At 32.4% G+C, this 22217-nt stretch overlaps 1 protein-coding gene across 1 annotated transcript in view; it reads left to right on the plus strand.

Annotated features, from left to right (window-relative positions):
• FOXP2 (forkhead box P2) overlaps positions 1–22217 on the plus strand; it is a 239519-nt gene that overhangs the window by 106218 nt on the left and 111084 nt on the right. Inside the window, exon 3 of the mRNA XM_011955953.1 lies at positions 12790–12879. Coding sequence (XP_011811343.1) covers positions 12790–12879 — 90 coding nt within the window. The remainder of the gene's footprint in view (positions 1–12789; positions 12880–22217) is intronic.

Genomic DNA, 22217 nt, shown 5'->3' on the forward strand with positions numbered 1-22217 from the left:
AAAAAAAAAAAAAAAAAAAATACATAGGGGCACACTTTAGAGAATGATTTCTTTTTATACTTAAACAATCTGCCTAAAATAATTGAAGGATTCTAACTGGAGACAGTGAGATAACACTTTTCTGACAACCAATAGTAATTTTTTGGATCTTCACTTAAAAAATAATGAAAGAGATAAAGAATATATTGTGGTAAAGTCATGGGTAAAAATATTTTAACTTGATAAAGGAAAAGAAATCTTACACTAATTTCAGTGTTATTTTCGATCACTAGTCGGTCCTCCTGAGTCATTAGTGTAAAGGTCTGTAAAGGAACTACTGTGTGCAAGGCAGTGTCATGGTTCCTGGAGGGAATGCTACTTTCTTTACTTAATGTACAATTTGCATCTCAAATATCTGGAACCAGCTAAAATATGCGTGCATTTTACAAGTTTAAAAATATCTAAAGAAACATACTTTTCAATTAAATGTCTTTTAAATGACTAGGTGCCAGCTACTGTGCTGTGCATTCTTGGGGTTATAAAAGATGATTTAGAAACATTTCCAGCCCTTAGAAAGTTTACAATAGTAGATGTTAAGGGAAATTGAATGTATTCTTCTAAGAAATAAAATTTCTTAGGTTAGGTGAGTTAGGTTCTTCAATAGAAATGCTTCGTGTGATAATGCAGAATGAAGAGGTTTGCTTCCTGGTTTGGAATTTTATGTCTCTTCAACAAGTGGGCCACTGACAAAAGCTTGTTTAAAAAATAAAAGGATGAGGGAAGAACTTGTTTTTTCTACCAGTCCGAATTTCACTGTGGTAATGGAAGTAAGTGAAAACAAAACAGCAGTGGGATATTCACCTTTAAGAACTTTGTTCCCTAGCAGATCATTTCCTACAAGCAAGAAGCCTTCCTGGGTCTTCCTATCTACTGGCTCTTAAACTGCTGATATCTACTAACAGGCACCATTTTCTAACTGGAAATTTGTACTTTTTTAATTTATATACATATTTTCTACAAATCATATTGTAGATAATTCAGTATAAGAAATAATTTTGAAATCAGAAATATATTTTATCCTCTTTGATAGAGTTAAAATTTTAAAACTCAGTACGCTTGACAGATTTTTAGGGCTTAAGCCTGAAGGACGCCATAAAAATTACATGGATATAGTTACAAAAATATTAAGGGATGATTATTTTCACCATTAGTTTGTATCTTATTTTATTGAAAAGAACACTTGTATCATATTATCATGTTAATAACTCTTAATTTACCACGTTACATGCTAAAGATAATCTAACCTAAATTTGTTAATGGCTGGAATAGAAAACAGATTTCTCCTTAAGGTTAGTTTGCCCAAGATCTGTAAAATGTATCTTTGTGAATTCGCTTCAGAATGTTACACAGGCATATATATGCTTCATACTTTACCTTACAAACATAAATGTTGAAAATTTTATATTTATATAAATAAAAACAAATTATATGATCTAAATATAAAGGCATTTCTTCTTTAATTTATTTAATAGTATTTTTAAATTATTACAATATTTCATCAGCAGTTGGTTCTTTATGGCTAACATTTCTTATCTTCAGTGAGCTTTGTGTTTCACAGTTTACATTACCCTGTAAATTTTGTAAATTGTAAACTGTTTGGGATAAAGGAATTTATTGAGAGATCATCAATGATAGGGATGAGATCCTACAGAAACTCAGAATGGTGCTGGGATTAGAACTTGAATTTTCTGATGCCTCCTCGGCATCTCTGTCATTTTGTTTCTAAGAGTATTCTAATTTTAGCTTTAGGGTCTCTCCTTTAGAGGTTCTGAGCCCACTGTGTCTGCACCTGCACTAACCAAGGCCTCTCTCTTCTCAAATGGTTTCACCCTCCCCATCTCTTTCCTTCCCTGGATCCAGCCTTGGTGACACATGCAGAGGCTATCTGCCTCAAGCCTCTTTCCTGTAGATCTGGGGTAGCATTTCCTTGCCTTTGTTCCATGCAGGGTCATAATCTTTGCCTTGGGGTTTCTGGCTACTGATCCTCATCATTTCTTAAGGTGAATAGAGAACTGAAGTTTTGCTTTTTTCTCATCTGTGCCTCCAGTTGCAGAAAGCTAGAATATGAACTCTGAAACTTTTCCTCTGCTCTTCTTTGTCTTTTTGCAAAAATATGTGCACTTGCTCTTCCTTTGGAGTTGTCCACCACATCCTTTTGCTCTCCATTAATAACCTCATGAGCATTCCTTCTCACAGAGAAGCAGCCTAAGCCCTCAAGTTACTACCCTAGCTAACCTGTTGAATATAGATAAGATGGCTTTGTTACTCTTATGAGGACTAAAAAGCATTTACACTGATGAAATGAATAGAATATTTATGTTTAAGTGAGTAACTTGGTGTAAACAGTCTTATTACCTTGGCTACATATTCTGAAATGCTTACTTTTTCTAACTAGAGTTGTCAAGTTTAGCAAGTAAAAACAGAAATAAATTCAAATTTAACTGGGAATCTTCTATTTTGGCAACTCTACTTTTAACTTCATCAGAAAATAGTACGTATTGTTTAATGCTTATTTATAGATGATATCATTTTGTATTTGGTATGGCAGAAGATGATTATTATTAAAAATTTTTCATCTTTAATATTGGCCTTTTTTCTTTAGTGAACATCCTAAATCCAGTGCTTAATAACTTTGGAGACACTTTTTTAAGGGGAGTAAAATTCCTTTAGAATATAAGCTTGTATGTCTATTTATCTTCATGAAAAGTAAAAAGAAAAATAATTTGCTTGGAATTCTTTATGTTGTTTTAGTTGGCATAACTAGCAATACTGTTAATAACTCAATTTATTTTGTTCTCTTTATACCCTGAACAGCTCTTTACTTGAGTCTTTTACTGTATAAACATCCCTTCAGTTATATAATTTTCCTGACTACCCCTCGTAGAAAGAGAATGAGCTTCAGAGTCAGCCAGATAGTTGTTCAGATCTGTTATGCCACTCAAAGGCTTTGGTGAAAAACTTGGACATATAACCTAATTATGCTGAGTCTTAGTTTATGCATCTGTGATAAAAAGAGGGTGTTTTGAGGATTAAATTTAGAATTATAACTGGCATATCATGAGCACTTAATCATTAATTTTCCTTTTCTTTTTTTTTTTACTGAACCCTTATGGTCACTTTTTGTAATATCTTTTAATGGCTTACATCACATTTCTGCATTGTAACGTAATTAAACTGAATATATTTTATCTTTCCTACCATACTAAAAGATTCTTGTGTGCAAGTGATCCCATAGCATTGAGTGTATTGTATATGTACATATTCATTCAGATGTGGTGATATGGGATGGGAGAGTAGGGGTTATATCTCACAAGTACATTCATGAAATTATATATCCGTCCCCTTAAAGTCCTAGAGGAGATTAAAATACAACTTTTCAAAATATCATAGAACATGACTCTATTAAGATACTCTTTCTATCCAATGGGGCATTATCTAACTTGGACAGATTTCAGAACTAAATGCATATTGAGGTAAACTTTCAGGAATTACAGTATGCCAAACACATTAGTTAAAATGCACATACCTTTTTAGCAAACCCACTAAAGCTAGCAATCAGGAGTTAGTTTCAAATGACTATTATTATATATTTCCAAGCATCATATACTTCTAAGCATTATATACTTAGAAGAACTGATACCCACTGGAGGAACCCTAATTTCAAAAGTCTTCACCTGGAATAATACTACTTTATACTTTAGCTTTTAAAATACTTCTAAGTACATTATCCTCTCTGACTTCACAATCACTTACATGTGAAGTTAAGTATTACTAGCTTTAAATTACTAGCATTAAATTAGAGCAGTAGAAAAGTATGTAGTTCTTCATTTAGTTCTGGAGGCAATATTCCAGAAGAAAATACCAATATATTTGTATGTCATCAGTGTATGTAGAAGCACATTTTATCTAACAGCAGTTTAAATACCACTTTTTACCCATCAGCTATATTTCTCAGAAGAGTGATAGAAAAGGTTCTCACTTTTGTTTCTCCTGAAATTCCAATCTCTCTCTCATTCTCAAAAGATAACCACACCTCTTTATTTTCTGAATTAGTTGAGACCATCCGCTGTGAGCTCTTTCCCTTCCTACCTCTGCATGTCAAAGTCACCTGTCCTCCTATCTCTTCAGCCTGTCTCCTCCCCATAAGTCTATCAGCTACCTGCTGCTGCTCCTTAATTCAGTCCTTTCCCGTTCCCTATTATGGGGACTTGCTCAGTTTTCTTATTAAAACTTACGTATTTTGGCCGGGCACGGTGGCCCACGCCTGTAATCCCAGCACTTTGGGAGGCCAAGATGGGCAGATCACCTGAGGTCAGGAGTTTCAGACCAGCCTGACCAATGTGGTGAAAACCCGTCTCTACTAAAAGTACAAAAATTAGCTGGGCGTGGTAGCAGGCACCTCTAATCACAGCTACTTGGGAGGCTGAGGCAGGAGAAATGCTTGAACCCGGGAGGCGGAGGTTGCAGTGAGCCGAGATCGCACCATTGCACTCTAACCTGGACAACAAGAGCGAAATATCATCTCAAAAACAAACAGAAACTTTTTTTAGTATTTATTAAGCTCATTATTGTTTCTTTATTTAAAAAACAACAACAAACAAGACCCCTCAAACTGTAACTCCCTTTTTATGTTAGTCTTCACAGAAATAATCAAAACAATTGTTTGCACTCATGGCTGTGGTGTCCCCATTAATTCCCCAGTAATTCCCTGCAATCTACTTCTGCTTCAGTACTCTATAGGAACTGATATCTGATAGGTCACACACAAATCATCAGATCTACGTGAACTTTCATTAAATCTTGGCGTCTTTGAGTTTTTGATGTTTGAAGATAGTATCATTTATCCTGTCCCCTCACAATTTTTAAATATATAACAGCTTTATTGAGATATAATTTATGTATCACAAAACTTACCCTTTTCATGTATACAGTTCAAGGGCTTTTTAGCATATTCACCAGATTGTTCAACTGTCACCACTGTTTAATTCCAGAACATTCTCATCACCCTAAAAAGAAACTCCATTCTCATTAGCAGTCACTTTCCATTCTATCCTACGTCTGGGCCCTTGTAACCACTAATCCCTTTTTTCTTTTCCTCTTTAGGTGTGTCTATTCCAGGCATATTATACAAATGGAATGATACAGTATATGATCTTTTGTTACTGACTTTTTTTATTTAGCATAATATGTTTAAGGTTTATCCATGTTGTAGCAGGTATCAATACTTCATCCTTTTATGAACAAATATTCTATTAAATAAATATACCATATTTTATCTATTCATGAGTTGAAGGGAATTTGGGTTGTTTACATCTTTTGCTATTATGCATAATGTTGCTATGAACAATTATGTACAACTTTTTGTGGGAATGTAAGTTTTTATTTCTCTTGGGTATATATTGTACCTTGGGTGGAATTAATGGATCATATGGTAATTCTTTGTTTAACCTTTTCCAGAAGTCTTTTGGACTTCTATTACTGGGCTCTCCTCACAATTCATTGTCTTCCTTTTCACTATTTCCTCATCTTGTCTCAAGAAAATATTCTGCAGTTTGAGATCTTGACTCTTCCTCTCTCTGTGGTGTCTTTACCAACAATCTAATAAACTCCCTTTACCTTAACTATTCATCTGTGTCTTACTTTTGGGAATCTGTTGTCAGTGGGATCACTCTGATCACCCTCAACCTAGAGCTCTGCATTATATTTACTGTCTACTAAAGAAATCTTCTCAATAATAAATAAATAAATAAAAATTAAAAAAAAAAGAAATCTTCTCTTGATTATTCTGCCATCAGGCAAACAACATAATCTTCTCTCCAGTGCCTGTGTTTTATAATCTAATTTCCTCCCTTTTAGTAGTGGCACAGCTGTTCTTTCAGTTCCTTTCGACTTAAAATTTTGAAGTCATCATTGGCTCCTGCTAGCCTTTACCTCATACCCATTTATGAAGTTGTGCTAGCTCTTCTTTGACAGTACCTCTCATGATTCTTATTTCGAACTAACATGATTCATGTTATTCTTATCTCTTATTTGGACAGTTGCACATACCTTTTTACAAGTCTTTATACCTCTGTCTTGTCTCCCTCTCTTCCTCCCTTATCTAGCCTTTACAACATGACTTCAGTATTGTCCTGGGCCAGGCTTATTTTATTGCCAGATTTCAGCAAAGTTTGTTCTTACCTGCTATATAACATCAAGACTCTTTGTCATTTATTGTTTAGTTATATCCAATAATTAACCCCAACCAATCTTGTCATCCTCTTTTACTAGTTCCTAGACTAAGTGTATGCTCTATCCAGGATCAATTATTTTCTTTTCACTCTATGTAATCTCACATTTTCTCTGTTCCTACTTGGCATGGCCTTCTGTCATCTCCATAAGATGATTGTCATGTAAGTCCAGCACAAATATTATGTCCTTCATAAAAATTTCAATGAGCTTCTCAACAAAAACTAATTTATTCTGCTTATGAACTCCTGAAGCGTTTTTAAAACATTGTTTATGGCCTTTTGACATTCATCTAGATCTTTCTTATTAAACAATAATCTTTTGAAGATAGAAACAATGTCATATCACTCCTTCTACCTCCACAAGTGTGCAGTGCTTAGTTTTTTGCTAGGTGTATGGGACATAGTCGCAAACATTTTTAAGGTCAAATACTTTTATGTATTTTATTCTTCCAAATATTTTCCCAACTACTACTTCTCCTATAGTCTTACTTTTAAGTTGAAGAGCATATTCAGAACAGAGGATTCAAATAATAGTTTACATTCAGATATTGTAGTATAATTTAGTGGCATGTATTTTTCAGTTAATATCTGATATACTGGTTGAAATTATAACAATATAGAAGTAATGAGTTTTCAATGCATATCCAAACAAAAGATGATATTGGTCTCAAAATGAAAAAAAAACCCTGCTAAGGTAAGTGTGAAACAAAAAGTAAATCCAAAATCTATTTGGGAAAAATAATAAAATATTGTATAGCAGAAAGAAAAATAATCAAAATAATGCACAAAAACTATTATGTTACTGGAACATGTCCCATAATAAAGAGAAGTTGTAAAATCATTAATTTTAATAAAATCAGTCCTAATTTGTCTTTACCTTTCATACCTTAGAATTTTAAAGTTGGACAGAATTCCTTATTATGTATTTAAAATTATTGTAGATAATATTAGGATATTACATTAGCAAATTATTACCATTAGCAATAGAATACTGAAGAACATAGAGCTAGGACTATCAGGCTACTTTGTGTACTGCCCCCTGTAGAATGCTGACTGAGGAGGAGAATGTGTTCTCCCTATTAAACTCACTCTACATCTGAAAAAACAAAACCTGTCTTAGATATTAGTTACTGTTAACTCACAAGCTTATTTCATAGAATTTCTGAGGTCATCTAGGGCTTTGGAGCCATAATGGAATATTCTGAATATTGGGTTTGGACCTGAACCTTGAAGAATGTATTCTCACTTCTGAGGATGACTTGAGGATCCATTCCATCACACATTCAATATCCTGATTGTCTCTCCTTTGTCTCTATATCATGAGATATAAGCCAAAACCACTCTGACATTTGATGGGTAAATAGGATGCTTTGCAAGTAAGTACTCTTACCAAAGTACCCTTATTAGAGTATATTATTATTTTATAATTATTATACAATAAGTAGTCTTAGTATCCCAATTTGGCCTCCATAGTGATGTACAGTATAAATATAATATATCCACACATTAATTTTCTAACTTTATGTAAAATATACTGTAAAATATCTTTTTTCAAATTTTTTTAATAATTAGCTTTTTAAACAAACAGTCTAATTATGTATCAGGATGGAAAAATAGAAGGTCAATAGCTACAGATGCATAATTTCACTCTGATAGATTGCTATTTGAAAATAGGTTATGCCAATTAGATGATTAATTTTCTTCTATTAAATAGCATTATGAGACTTCAGATTACATTTATCAGTATATTCTCTTTAGTGGGAGCATAATATGAAAAAAGGCCAAACAGAATACGAATTTATATCCTTTCTGGAAGGATCTGAATATACTTTTTATCAGCCACACTTGGGAAAATAATTAGAAAATTAAACTCTGTTTGAAAACTTATTTTTATGTTTTGCATTCAAAGTAACATGTTGAAGACATAATGTGTTAAAGGTTAAACTATATGAATATGAGGAGCAAAAATCTGGATATCCTGCTGGCAATTTTTTTTTTTGGTTCTGGTTATCTGCAAAGTATACACCCCTTGTCAGTATAACTAGGGAGTGACTGTGTAAACATTCTTGTTTCGCCTGTTCCACATAATCGTTTCTTGTATCATATTTCTTCTGACCTCGCTATCTGAAACCAATTACAGGAGATCCATTTGGGCTGCATCTATTTTCATAAGAAGCCTAGGCAACAGTGTTTTTCTCAGAGATGAATATCAACATCAAATATGCTTCTGAGTGCTTTGTTATTTATGTTTCAGAGAGATTTTGTAGCCTTCAGCTCTCAAGAATGTGTCACGCTGTGCTGTTTATACATTGAAGATATTAATGGGCGTACATGTCATTTTTCATTTTAATGTCTCAAATGCAACAGGCTGATAGGTTAAGCATTCCTATTTTTATGGGGAGAGATATGACTGATGTCTGTTTTTTCCCCAAATATACATATATTTACTTTGAAAAAAAAGAAGTTATTTATAAGCCATAACATACTCAACATTTTTTTGTTTTACTGGGTATTTCTAAGCTATTCTCAAATAATTTTATATTTGGTGGAAGTTTTCAGTGTTCTTCAGTGGAAAAAAGTATTTATCTGACAGGTTACAAAGCATTTTTATCCTTAGTTAATTATCACCATGACCTACTCATTAGAATTATTCTATGAGGTTCATAACTAGCATAAAATTACTACTAGTGAAGAAGTATGCTTGAACTTTGCTTTTCGTACAAAAATTTAGTTAAAATTGCACAGTATGAGTTAGGAATGATGTTTTCAGTAAGTATTTTAGAGAACAATGCACTAAATTATGAAATATGTGCATTCCCACATCTCTGCAGTCTAACAAAATGTTTACCTTTAGTGTCTTATACAGATTATTTCTTTTTTTCAAATTTTTTAATTTAACCTGATTTCAAATTTTAAGATGTCTTATCTTAATTTTCTTTAGGTTTCCTAAAATAGGATAACTTCATTAAGTAATGTGCACCCCTAATTAAAAACAAATGTGTTTTTGGAAACTAGATATGGTTTGGCTGGCTTCGAAATCTCTTTCTTGTTTCTGATACATTGGAAACAGACTCAATCATTATGAAAGGAAATTTTGTAAACAACTTTTATTTTTGTTCTAAATTAATTTTTGTGGGGGAGGGTGACCATCTAAATGACTAGATGGCTCAGAGAACTTTATGAATGGCCCTGGATTTAATCTTTTGTTTGTATTGAGAGAAGTGGCAAGTGATTTTTAAATTAATATTTTGTGTCATTTGACACCTAACACTTTATATTGATGGAAGTGTTTTATCTAATAATCTTTCATTTTTTGAGTAGCTATAATAATTAATTGCAAAGATGAACTAAATGTCTCTGAGCAATTGTTTATTGAAATTCAGTCTTAAAGTGTTATCCCGAATACTGGAAATAAAAATGTCATATGATGCATGCAGTCAGAATGCAAACTACCAGAGCTTTCTGCTTATGAGTTTTAAATCATTCCTGATCTCCTGGAATTGTTTTTTGTTCTTCCACCTCTGATGCTTACTGTAGCAATCTCTACTCTACCAAGAGAATGTTGAAATAGGAAAGAAGTTATTTTTCCTAAGAGTTTGTATTAAAAGATGATCCTCAGCTATTTTGGAGAGAACTATAAATGCGTATGAAAACCAAAATACTTTAAAAGTAGAAGCATTTTTTTAGCCAGCTATCCTGTGATATTTCATTACTATTATCACTCCTTTCCTAACAGTGTAGGTGTATGCTTTTGACTAGTGATACTTTGATGAGCAAAACTTGTAAAATATTTAATTTTCTAGTGTTTGTCTACAGACATTACGTAACATTGACATATTCCATTGATTACATGGGTTTTGTTGAATGAATATAACGCAGGGTGGTAAAATGGATGGGCTCCCAAGCTTGGGAGAGAAGAGCTAGAGTTTTTGACCAGGATCTCCTACTGCTTTGTGACTTCAATCAAGTTATTCTAGTATTGATTCTTCAGTTACTTGTTTCAGAAAGGTAGGCTAGGCAGTTTCTAAGGCCTTGTCCAGCTCTAGAATTGTGCAGTTCTATAGTAATAATTGATCAGATAATCAGGATGTTACAAAAGTTTAGAGTTCCAACAAGCATCAGGGAAGTATCAATATATAATGAAATCCAAGTTAGGGATGATGGGGGCAGTAGCCATAAAAACAACATACATTCTGTGATAGTTGTTCTATTCATTTACAGATTCAAAACAAAAAGATTATATTGTTGTTTCCCATGTAAAGTCTGAAAAATGAATATGCTCTCTTTACCGGTGAAGAATAATTCATTATAATGTCATATATTCTCCTTTACTAGAATCTTACTCATTGCCTACTAATGATTCCTTTGACAGAACAGAAACAATATGGCACACTGGAATACACTCAGGCCTGGAAGCCAGGAGACCTTGAAAACAACATTCATAAATTGCTCTGTGATCTTGAACAAAGCAACTGACTATTCTAGGTTTCATTTTTCTTATTTGCTAGAATGAGAAGGTCAGATTAGATGATTTTTAAGATTGCTTTTAGTCCTTGTCATTCATGATTCTAAGATCCTGAACAGTGTTCAAAAATTTTTTAGGAATAATAGATAACTACATAATTTAATATAAATTAAGGTAATAGGTATACAAAATAAACTCCTCAACTCAAAAAGAAAAAAACTACATGAAAACAATTAGGCATCAACTGGAAAAATAATTGAATGCATTTTTATTTTGAGAATTTCAGAGACACAGCCTAGGACACCTATTGTAATTTCCATTTGGAAAAATATCATTTGTAGTCACTTTATAAGTTACAATTTAAATAGGAAGGATATATTATTTAGAATATTGAACAAAAAGTTTTAAATAGTCTTATGATAATAAAGTAATTATGAATTATTTTTTTTGTTTTCTCAAACTGAACTCTATAATAAATTCCCTGAGTTCACTGGAATGTGCCATCCTTAGAAATGTTTAAGTTAATTTGTAATGACTTGAAAAGTTAAAAAACAACAACAAAGATGATTATCGTGAGTGAGTGTGTCTCCAAATGTAAAAAGTGTGCTTTACAAACTATGCCAGATCCTGCTATGGGAAGACAAATCAATGTTGTTAGGAGATGGTGCTAATGCATTCAGTTTGTTTACTTTGGTTTCTATGTCTGCCTGCCTTTCAGAAAACTTGCTTGGAGCCAGACTGTAGCAGCCCTCTCTGTCTTTTCATAATTGATCAGGGGATGACTGCTTCCCTGAGGGTTAAGACGTGGCAACTTTTTCTGTTTGCTCAGCATCTCAATGCAGTAGTTCAAACATTGTTCACACCAGCTGGCAGTGTAATGCCATATGCACATCTTGTCAAAGCAACTGTTGTCATGGATACTAGAAACTCTCTTAAAAACCAGATCATTGATTACAATCAAAATTGTACTTTTTATCAGCTGAAATTCTTGATTTTTATAGAAGAATATTAATCTAATAATGTTTTCTCATTGTGAAAAATGTATCTTGTATTCAAAAGCAGTAAATAACATAGTAGGCCAATGATACAGGTTAGTTTTATGTCTTGAAAAATTTCATCATTAGTGTTCATTGAACTCAGTTGTTGAGAGAGAAAATGAATTTTTTAAGAGACTCTTAAAAGTTTTTGTTAATTAGTTTATACTCCTACCTTTAGAAGAATATACTATGCATTTTTGGTCAATAGCAGTAGCTTTTACATGTTAAGTTTATATAGTACATTTACTGAACTGTTCCTTCTCCACTAAATGAAATGCTTGCATTAATTTCTTATGTTAAGTTTTATTTTCTTAAGTGGGAAAGAAAACATAAAAATAAACGAAAACATCTTCTATTTTGATTGGTATTCTGTCACACATAGAAACAAACCTGATTGGTTGAGTGGTAATTTCTTTGTTCTCTGATTTTGCTAAGAATGCAAATGAAAACCACTCAATTTTATTTGGCATTAAAACTGCACTTTATTTTGTCAAAGGAGAGGTTTCCCCTTGAATTGTAAGTACAAAAAAAGTGTTTTTAATCTTTAGTGAAAATCCTTATTAATTCACTTTCAAGATAATCTGATGTTGATTTGTCAAATTTAATTACAGCTTCCGGTAACACTTGAAGTCTACTGCTTTTGCCTCAAAATTGTAATATGAAAATGCAAATTGAATGATAATTTAAAAGGGAGTGGGCATTTTAGTTGAACACTCAAAGACAAGTTCCTTGTGGAAATGAGTTTATTGATGCAGTTTATGATTTTTATCCTCTTTAAGCACTTTAAACAAATTAACTTTATTTCCTGCAGGATTTCATGTTTCTCTGTGATTCTGAGTAAAGTTATATATGTGTGTTTGGCAGTTTTTTTTCATATTAGAAGATAAACAACAATGATTCTCTCTAGAAAGGAATATGGGAGTTCTTGTACATTGAATCCTTTTACTGTTAACCAAGAGATAATTGATAATTTAACTTTCAACAAAATATTTAGATATGGTTTCATTTTTACTTCTAGGCTCTCCAGGCAGCAAGACAACTTCTTTTACAGCAGCAAACAAGTGGATTGAAATCTCCTAAGAGCAGTGATAAACAGAGACCACTGCAGGTTAGTAAAGCACTCCTGTCCTTAGGGTCTTATTTTAAAAGATGTTCATAATGATAACAGATGTGCAGACCCAGTTGTATATATACAGGAAATTATTACATTTGCATACGTAGGTAACTTTAATTCATAAAGAGAATTCATTTTATCTTCTTAAAAGAGAAAAAAATAATATTCTGTTGGCATACATTTTAAAAGTTTACAAGGTAACTCCTTGCAAAAAATACATAGGAACCATATTTGGTGTATATAGGCTTAAAGAATTTTGCATAAAACCCCCTTGTGGGATTTTTTATGCATACATAGGTTGAAATGTAAAATTTTTTCTTAAAAGCAAAGTTATAGTAAAATGGTGTGGAAGGAAACAAAGAAGTCTTAGACAACCCTTCCGCAGTTGTATCCAAGTGACAAATGCAGAAAACCTCGAGGATTGCCAAAAAAACTGTTTGAGTTTGCCAAGGAGTTATTGCTGTTGCTACAGTTATAAAAACACATTCTGGAGTTTGTTGTCCTTACTCACTATGTTTGTCCTGTGAAACTGATAGTATGTATGTCTTTTAAAGTAACTTTTGTTACATAATATAATCCTTGTTTTATGTAGTCTTCTTAACCAAAATATGTGGGACATATTCTTGGGTGGGAAATATTTCTAAGGTATATATTTTGACTGTTTGGAAGGTAAATTCTGGAGTTCCATACAACATCTCTCAAAGTGTTTACCAGCTCTGTTGAAAGATAAGTAATGCTTTTTCCTGAATCATGTGTTACATACATTTCTAATAAGGCAAATTTAGTTTTTCTTAGCATCTCTTAAGGCTTTATTTTAACAAAAAAAAAAATTTTTTATGGCCCAGCTGTCTGTTTTTATTTTCAGGTGTACTTACAGATGTTAGTAACTAAGTCTTACATGATGGCCTTCTGAAGCTTAGTTTGTATAAGAGAGAAGTATAAGCTACTGATTTATACAATCCAAAAATTAGTTATTACCTAAAAACTGGATAAAATGTATGGTCCCTAAACAAATTTGAGATAAGAATAGATTTTCCTGGGAACAAAGTCATTTGTGGAGGGTGGATGAGAAGAAGAGGGACTTGGGGATAAGGGATGTTTCAACAGAGAACAGATGTCTGCCATGACTGGAAATGAAAGTTTTATTTAATCAGCCTGAGTTTAAGATTCTTTTCAATTTTTTTCTCTTTTAAAAGCAATTTCACATTCCTTTGTTTTAACTAATGAATAATTCTGTGTCACTTTCCTCACCATCATATTCTTCCCCAATTTATAATGGGAGCGTAGGTGTAGTATTTCCATGGAGTTATCTGATTCCATGAGAGTCTATTCATGCATTTACATGACAGAGAAAAATTTACATAGAAGTCACAGAAGATAGCAAATGAAATGTTTATCCTCACTATGGCTTCAGAGTGGGAATTTTGCTTTCTTGTTGGAATAGAAAAGGAGAATTAGATGCTGGCAACATAAGCAAAAGATAGGAATGAAGTTACTGTTTTGAGTGTCTAAAAAACACTATATATTTTCCTAATTCTATTTCATCATATTTCTTGACAAAATGGAGCAATTTGCAGTTGCTTCTTCCTCTCCAAAGCTAAGTCCAGTAGAAGTTTCTATATTGCTGGTTACCAGGGTATCTCTGGAAAGAATGGCTGGGCTTTAGTTTTTCTATTTTTTTGTTGTTGTTGCATTGAAAGGCAAGATTTGATACTTGGACTAAAATACACATACTTTTCCTTACAAAATACCCACAATAGAATGTGGGAATATTAATGGCTCTAAAATAAGAAATTGTTGTCTGTGTATCAATGCATAAGTAAAATTTTGAGAAGTCTCCAATTTTGTTATTTTAGCATAAAAGAATGATTAAAACTCTTATAAATACCTTTTGACAATTGCAGTTGCTGACCATGACTACAAAGACTTTCATTGTGTCACTTGTTTTTCATTTTGTGATGCATATTAATCTGAATTTATCTCCATTGTTTAGACTATAAAACTAGCATTTCAGTATTATTTTGTAATTTTAATGAGATGTCATGCCAAAATATCATACGAATGAGAAATTGCGTTTTATGAATGAGAATTTAGAAATATTGATTGAGACTTATTCACCAAAATATACACTGCAATTAATATAATGTGAGCCTTCATTTTTAGTATTTCATAGGACTTGATAAGCTTAGCAACTAGAGACATGCTGGGATTATATTAAAAATCTAAAACAAGCTTAACAGCATCTGATACTAGCTTACACATCTGTGGTTAAACAGGAATATTAGGTAATGCTTATCCTTGTATCTTCAAATATCATGAGTTGCACTATTTGCCACTAATGTTTTAAAAAAGGGTACAATTTTTTGTTAAAATTTTCAGTAATTTAATATGAAATTAACATTTTAAAAGTTCTCTTATATGATTCTCTCAAAACTTAGATCTTTTTCTACTTAACTAAGTGTTTAACCAAACTTTCATAATAGTTAGTGTATTATCTTTACATTTCAAAAGGATAATTGAAGATGTTTCAAAATCTGTATGTACAAGGCAAGGTATTTGGTATTAATCGATTATGATGGCTCTTAATATGACAGGCATAACATCTTTAGTAGACCCAAAAGAGATACTTTGTATTTTTTATTTTAAAGTACAATTTTAATAGAGAACTACTTTATAAAGTTTGAAAGAAAATACAGATTTAAAAACCTGTTTTGATGGCTCAAGTCACAAGAACAATATTCAGTTGCTTGTTAACATTCACCTGAATTTCTTTTCTGTGTTAAGAAGTGGTGGCCAGATTTGAAGTGTGACATGGTACAGAGTCTATTTTTAGTAGACTAGTATTTATCTACTATTATTTTTTCATTTACATTTGTTCAGGATTTTGTGCTACAGATGGCATAGATATTAGCATGTCTAATGCAAAATGAAAAGAAGAAAACATCACATCTGATAAGCTTGAGTGCCAATTGTAGTAGTGATTTCACTTTCATGTATAGATATCTGAATATATGTATTTGAAACATGTTTACATAATCTACTCATGACATGAAACACCAATTGAATAGGTGCAATCAGCAAGTACATTGATTAATGGCATATTGATGAATAATATATAAAGATTGTAATGCAAATGGGAGCCAATATTAACTTAAGCATTACCAGATGTTTCTGCTTTACATTCTTACTGTGTATCCCAGAAAACATATCCTAATAATAACAGTCAAAGACAGCTTCTCACTTTAATTTGTTTTATTTATTTAAATCTACCCTAGCACTTCCTAGAATTGATATATTCATAGTGATCCACAATGAGGAAAGTTAGCCAAAAAGAATAATATTTAATCCTTTCAATTTCATGAAACTAATTTTCAGTTTAGAAAGACTGAGTTAACACACCACACCACACACACACACAAATGCCCACATGCACATACACACATGCACACTTCCATAATCTGTAAATTAAAAAAAAAAAATTTGTAAAATACATTTTCAATTTTCTAGCCTATGACAAATCTACTTAATTTAGTTTAGATATGAAAATTGGTCGCATTATTGTTCTTGTTACATTTACAGCCATGAGACAGACTTGTGGTTCTTCAACAGCTGTGCAGAGCAGAGACGTAAATTTAAGGTAAATGCCATTGCTTTGCTATCTTAGATGAATATTAGTTTTTAGCATTGTAATCACTTCCTTCATTGTAGGTTAATATATAATATAAAGTTCTCCTTTCTAATAGGTAATTGAATTCTAAAATTTTTATAATTCTGTCTTAAGAAGTTCAAGAATGGAATAGTAAAAAGCAAAAGGGAATTAAACTTGGGGGACTTATTCTGACTCTGCCACAAATAGTTATATAAGTTTGAGGAAGTTGCTGAACATCTTTGAAATAAAGACATTGGGCTAACTGATGAACAAGGTCTTAAATTCCATGGTTAAATATTTATTTTGTTTTCATTTTGAAGTAAGTGAAAGGTATCTTAATTTTTCAGGATTGAGTGTATCTTGTTGGATATTGCCTTATGAAGTAAGGGTTATGTTTTTTGGCCTGGTTTTTGTTACAAAGCATTTGTTTATTAACATGCCACATCCAGAAACAGTGCCTTGGAAACAAAGAATTAAATCCCATATGTATGAAAACCATTGTGCAAATATAATTCTGTATATCTGAGAAAGCGTTGTTTTGTTTAATGCCTTGAAATATTATAAATTGCATTTATGAGAAATATAAGCTACATAAAAATTATTTAACCAATGTATTTAATAATCTACATTGGAATATGTTTTGATATAATGTAATTTAACATTATTTTTACTTTACTATTTCATTCCAAATTGTTAAAAATAACAAAAGCTGACAAAACCAGAAATTCTATAGTAAACTAATTAGCAATACTGGAATTTCATATTCTATGTAAAAAATCAAGAATAAGGTATAAAACTTTATAATTTGTAAAATATTCTGGAGGAAAATACTAACTTATATGGGATATGGAATCAGGCATTACAGAATGTCTTTTAGGAAATTATAAAATTTTATTTATGTAGCTATAAAGAATGAAATTGAATATTTCTTTTTCAATATTACTTTTAAATATAATGTAAAAGAAATGGAGAGAAGCTAAACCACATTTTGTTCCAAATAAAAGCAGCATTGCCAGAAAATTGAGATATAGGTTTAAATAGAGCAATCTATTGTGATGCCAGAAATTTAGAAATAAGTTTTTAAAGATATTCTTTACTATTTATATTTTCTGTGTATTGAAAAATGAGCAGGAGGTCTAATACATTATTTCTTGATCATAATAAACGTATTTAATTCAAATATTGTTTACAAGAACAGACTATGTCTTGTGTGGCTCTTATTTTCCCATTCCAGTGAAGAACATTTCTTACAAGGCAGCATGAAAGAGGCAAATTTAAAAGAATGTTATAGAATACAATTGTTGTTAAACTATGCTGGTGTTTCTATCCATGACCAGCTGCTCAAGGCTGACACCCTGTGGAGGAGGGTCCGGGACATTGAGCTCATTACTACTGAGCATGCTTGTGTGGAAAACTTACCGTATGATATACTCTTGGCATACAGAAGAAAGAACGACGTGTTGTAGATCGGAAGCCTGCCTTTGCCATTAATAGGGCTTTGGATAGAATAACTTGATCTCTTTGGAGCCTGTTTCCTCATCTCTAAAATAGGAATAAAGATACCCGAACTTTCAAGATTGCTGTGAAGACCAAAAAGTATATTATGTAAAGTACTTAGCATAAATCCTTGGATAAGGAGTTAATAAATAATTACCATTATGCTAGCCTCCAGGAAATTGGTATTTAATTCAAGGTTATGCTATATATTTTATATCATAGCATTTGGCTGTAGTTTTTTACTATTCCCAGCTATTTCAATGATTTGAAGTATACCCTTGTTGTAACTGTGTGTTTTAAGGGATACTAGAGTGTTTTCCCCTGCAATAGGCTCCGACCACATATATACTTCACACTCTCCATGCATAAACTTGTATTTTAATGTTTATCTTCTCTATTAAACTGTAAGCTATATGATAGCAGGAATCATGAATTCTCTACTCTTCTCTAGTTCCTAGCACAGTGCTTGCTGAGTAATAAAGCTCACTAAATAAACTTATTGAAACAATGAATAAGGAAGAGATTGTGCTGAGTGGAGCAGAGGAGGAGGGTTGGAGGAGGAAAAAAAATTCATTCATTAGATATAAATTGAGTGATTATTTATCATGTGTAATATCCTCAGGGACTTATGACTTAGTTGAGGAGATATTCAGAGTTCTGCACAAATAAATACATTATTGGCCACAGTGCATGTGCTGTAGAAATGGGAAAAACAGAAAGAACAATAAGCATTTAAAAAAGAAAAGTATCAATTCAGGCTACAAGTGATCAGGGAAGACTTTGTAGAGAAGTTAGCGTGTATGATGGACTTAAAGAAAAGGAATTTGGTAGATAAATGAATTTTTGATGGAGAATTTTTTTAAAGATGTCGTCAAAGATGTAGTCACATGAAATTCTGAGATCTGGTTAGGCAAGGGTAAGTAGTTTGTTTTGATCAGCCTAGAGATATCATACTAATGGAATAATGAATGGCTTGGGGGCTAGAAATACACATGGCTGATTGTATAGAGCTTAAAGTGTCAAGCTAAGAAGGCAGTATTTTATGGATTGGGTAGAAGAGGCTATTAAAGTTTTTTGATGAGAAAGTGAAATTATCAAAGTAGTGGTCTGTGAAGGTAGCAACGGTACATTTGGAGGATATTTTCAGAGAAGGGAATTCTGAGAAACCTGGAATAAGGATAATCCTTTAAAAACTATTTGGGTAGGCATGATGTTGACCTAAGCTTTAGACATGTTGAGTTTGAGGAGATGGCAAGACAAGAAAGTAGAAATAGCTAGCTTTTAGCAAACTTGAAAGAGAGCTTGACAGAGGGGTCAAGACTAAAGAGAAATATTTGGGGAGCAATACAGAAGTGATAGGTGAATCCATGGGAGTAGAGGAGATTTCTGAAAAAGGTAATTTGAAAAGAGGAACTCAGTAACATTCAAATTTTTTTAGAGCAAGAAGAAAAAGCAGAAGAGACAAGAGGGGACTAGAGCAATCAAATTAGCATTGGATTTATTAAGGAAGGTCAAGAAAAAGGGGAGTTTATAAAAGTTAAGGCTTGTCAGCCACATCAAGCAATGTCCACAGGAAGGAGAACATTTTTGCATAAACACATATAGTTGATTGCAACACAGATCATTTTAAATCCCCCTCATTCTTCATCATTCATCAGTAACTCAGGATCTGCAGTACTAATGTGATCAACAATGAATGGAGAAAAATCATACTTTAACATGAATGATAAATAGAAAATAGGGAATTAATAAATGTACTTTTTCTTCTCAGATTGCAGTGTAAGAAAATGTATGTTGCATATATAATACTGAACTTCCATAAATTAAATATGGAAGAACTTTGCTTTCTAGGAGGCCAAATTTTCTGTTTTCTTAGCTACTTTGCTAATTTTCTCTTTTCTTAGCTACCTTGCTACATTTGCTTCTTCCTGTAATCCATTAGGATTTTAAGTATATATTCCCTTGACTTCTCTACCTTAACTAAAGTGAGAGCAAGAAAGAAATAGAACATTAATATTGTTATGGGAGCTCTCTGTAGGATTTAAGACTTAGGCTGCGAATTTTATCTTAAGATGTTTGGAAGTGTTATACAAGCTAAATTGAATGACAAAGTGAAAAACAGTGTCAGTACATGATTAAAGACAAAAAGTAAAATTATTTTGAAATTTACTTACATTTAAGATTATTTGTGTTTCCTCTGTGGATTCTATTTATGTATTTCTATCAACCCGCCTTCCACATTTCTATCAGTTTTTTTAAAATGTTTCTGCTACCTTCACCTTTTCTACTGCTTTCTTTTCTCCTTTACCATTTTATTTTCTTCTCTCACCGTGTATTCTTGTCTATTTTACTTTATTGCTGTCTCTTTGGTCCCATAAGAAAATAGAAACTTTAACTATCTGGAACTATCTAATTCTATCATGAACCTAAAAGATATTCTAACATATCATTTTACTAACAAAATAAAACTGTGCCCATTCAGTATCTAATATTTAATTCTTGTCTTACACCAAGAATAGTTTGTGCTACTAAGTTGGAGTTTCAATAGGAAAGCATGTCTCTTAGAAGCTACTTAGAAGAACTTAGAAGAACCTGGAACCCTAAGGCTTTTTCCTTTTCTTTTTAGTGCTAGAAATCTCCTGTTATGACATTTATAGTGGCTTTTTTAAAAATTGCATCAAAGTGGTTTCATTGTTCCTTAATCTTTTGGTCTGCTTTTTCAGAAAACTATTACAAAATGAATATTTAAACTAGAATTGCTTGGGATAGTTACATTAAATGGTCCGTTCTTCTAAGAACATCAAAGATTGTGCTGATCATTTTAGTAATGCTGAATTTGGAAGAACAGCATTTGGAAAAATGAAACAAATGTGAAATAAATGTTTGTTTGTTTGTTTGTTTTTGAGACAGAATCTCACTCTGTCACCCAGATTGGAGTGCAGTGGCAAGATCTCTCACTGCAACATCTGCCTCCCAGGTTCAAGAGATTCTCCTGCCTCAGCCTCCCGAATAGCTGGGATTACAGGCATGCACCACCACGCCCAGCTAATTTTTGTATATTTAGTAGACACGGGGTTTCACCATGTTGGCCATGCTGGCCTCCAACTCCTGACCTTAAGTGATCTGCCTGCCTCAGCCTCCAAAAGTGCTGGGATTATAGGCATGAGCCACCGTACCTGGCCTGTTCTTTCAAAATATTTAAGTCACTGTATCTTAATATGAAAATCATATAAGCTCATTACAAAAATCTAACATGATTTTAAGTTAAATTATGTTTGGTCACTAAGGTCCTTTACCCAAAGGCACTTGATAAATGCTAATAAATTACTATAGTATAGTGGATTTTTCATAATGAAAATTGTATTTTCTGATTAGATGAGGTAGAAACCACTCACAGGAACTAATTATAGTAGAATTACAGTAGACCCTTGACATTCATAATGTATATATCCATAGATCTTCATGAACCCTCAAATTAAAAGAAAATTTCCATTTCAAAACTTTGGTGGGGTTTGTGCAGACTTTCTTTTATACTGTCCTTGTTTTGGACCAAGCTACCATTGCCTTATGCAAAGTCTAAGACAAGTTAACAACTTTAAAAATTTCAATAAAATTTGCCCTGTGAATAATTTTCAATTTTCAAAAAAGAAACATGTTTTTTTACATTATAGGTTCTCCTACATTAGTGAGGTAGATAACAGCAAAGCTACATTAGTGATAGAAAAATCCATATGAATTTAGGAATTAGGTTATGTGTGTGAGAAGTGAGCAATCTAAAGACCAGCTCAACCTTTCAGCTGCTTGATTGTTTCATGGTTTGAAGGATTGCACAAGTGCAATGCCTAGAGACTTAGCGATCATATGCAAATAACCAGACAAATCCATAACATCTGTGAATTTTAAGCCTCTATTCTACCAAATCTTGCCATCTCTCATCTATGAGAAAAACCCACAGTGAACAAACAAGTACCCCCTACTTTCCTTGTTATTTGATTAAAGACTTGAGAGAAGCTCCCGGTCTTAAAATTTTTATCCTCCTTAATTGTAAATCTCCACATCAAAAAATTACCAGGAAATGTTCCTTCAGAGTAAAAGTTGCCTAGCTGCTGCTGCTGCTTCTTCTTCTTCTTCTTCTTCTTCTTCTTCTTCTTCTTCTTCTTCTTCTTCTTCTTCTTCTTCTTCTTCT

Source organism: Colobus angolensis, unplaced genomic scaffold, assembly GCF_000951035.1.
Source record: "Colobus angolensis palliatus isolate OR3802 unplaced genomic scaffold, Cang.pa_1.0 Scaffold403, whole genome shotgun sequence".
Classification (NCBI taxonomy): Eukaryota; Metazoa; Chordata; class Mammalia; order Primates; family Cercopithecidae; genus Colobus; species Colobus angolensis.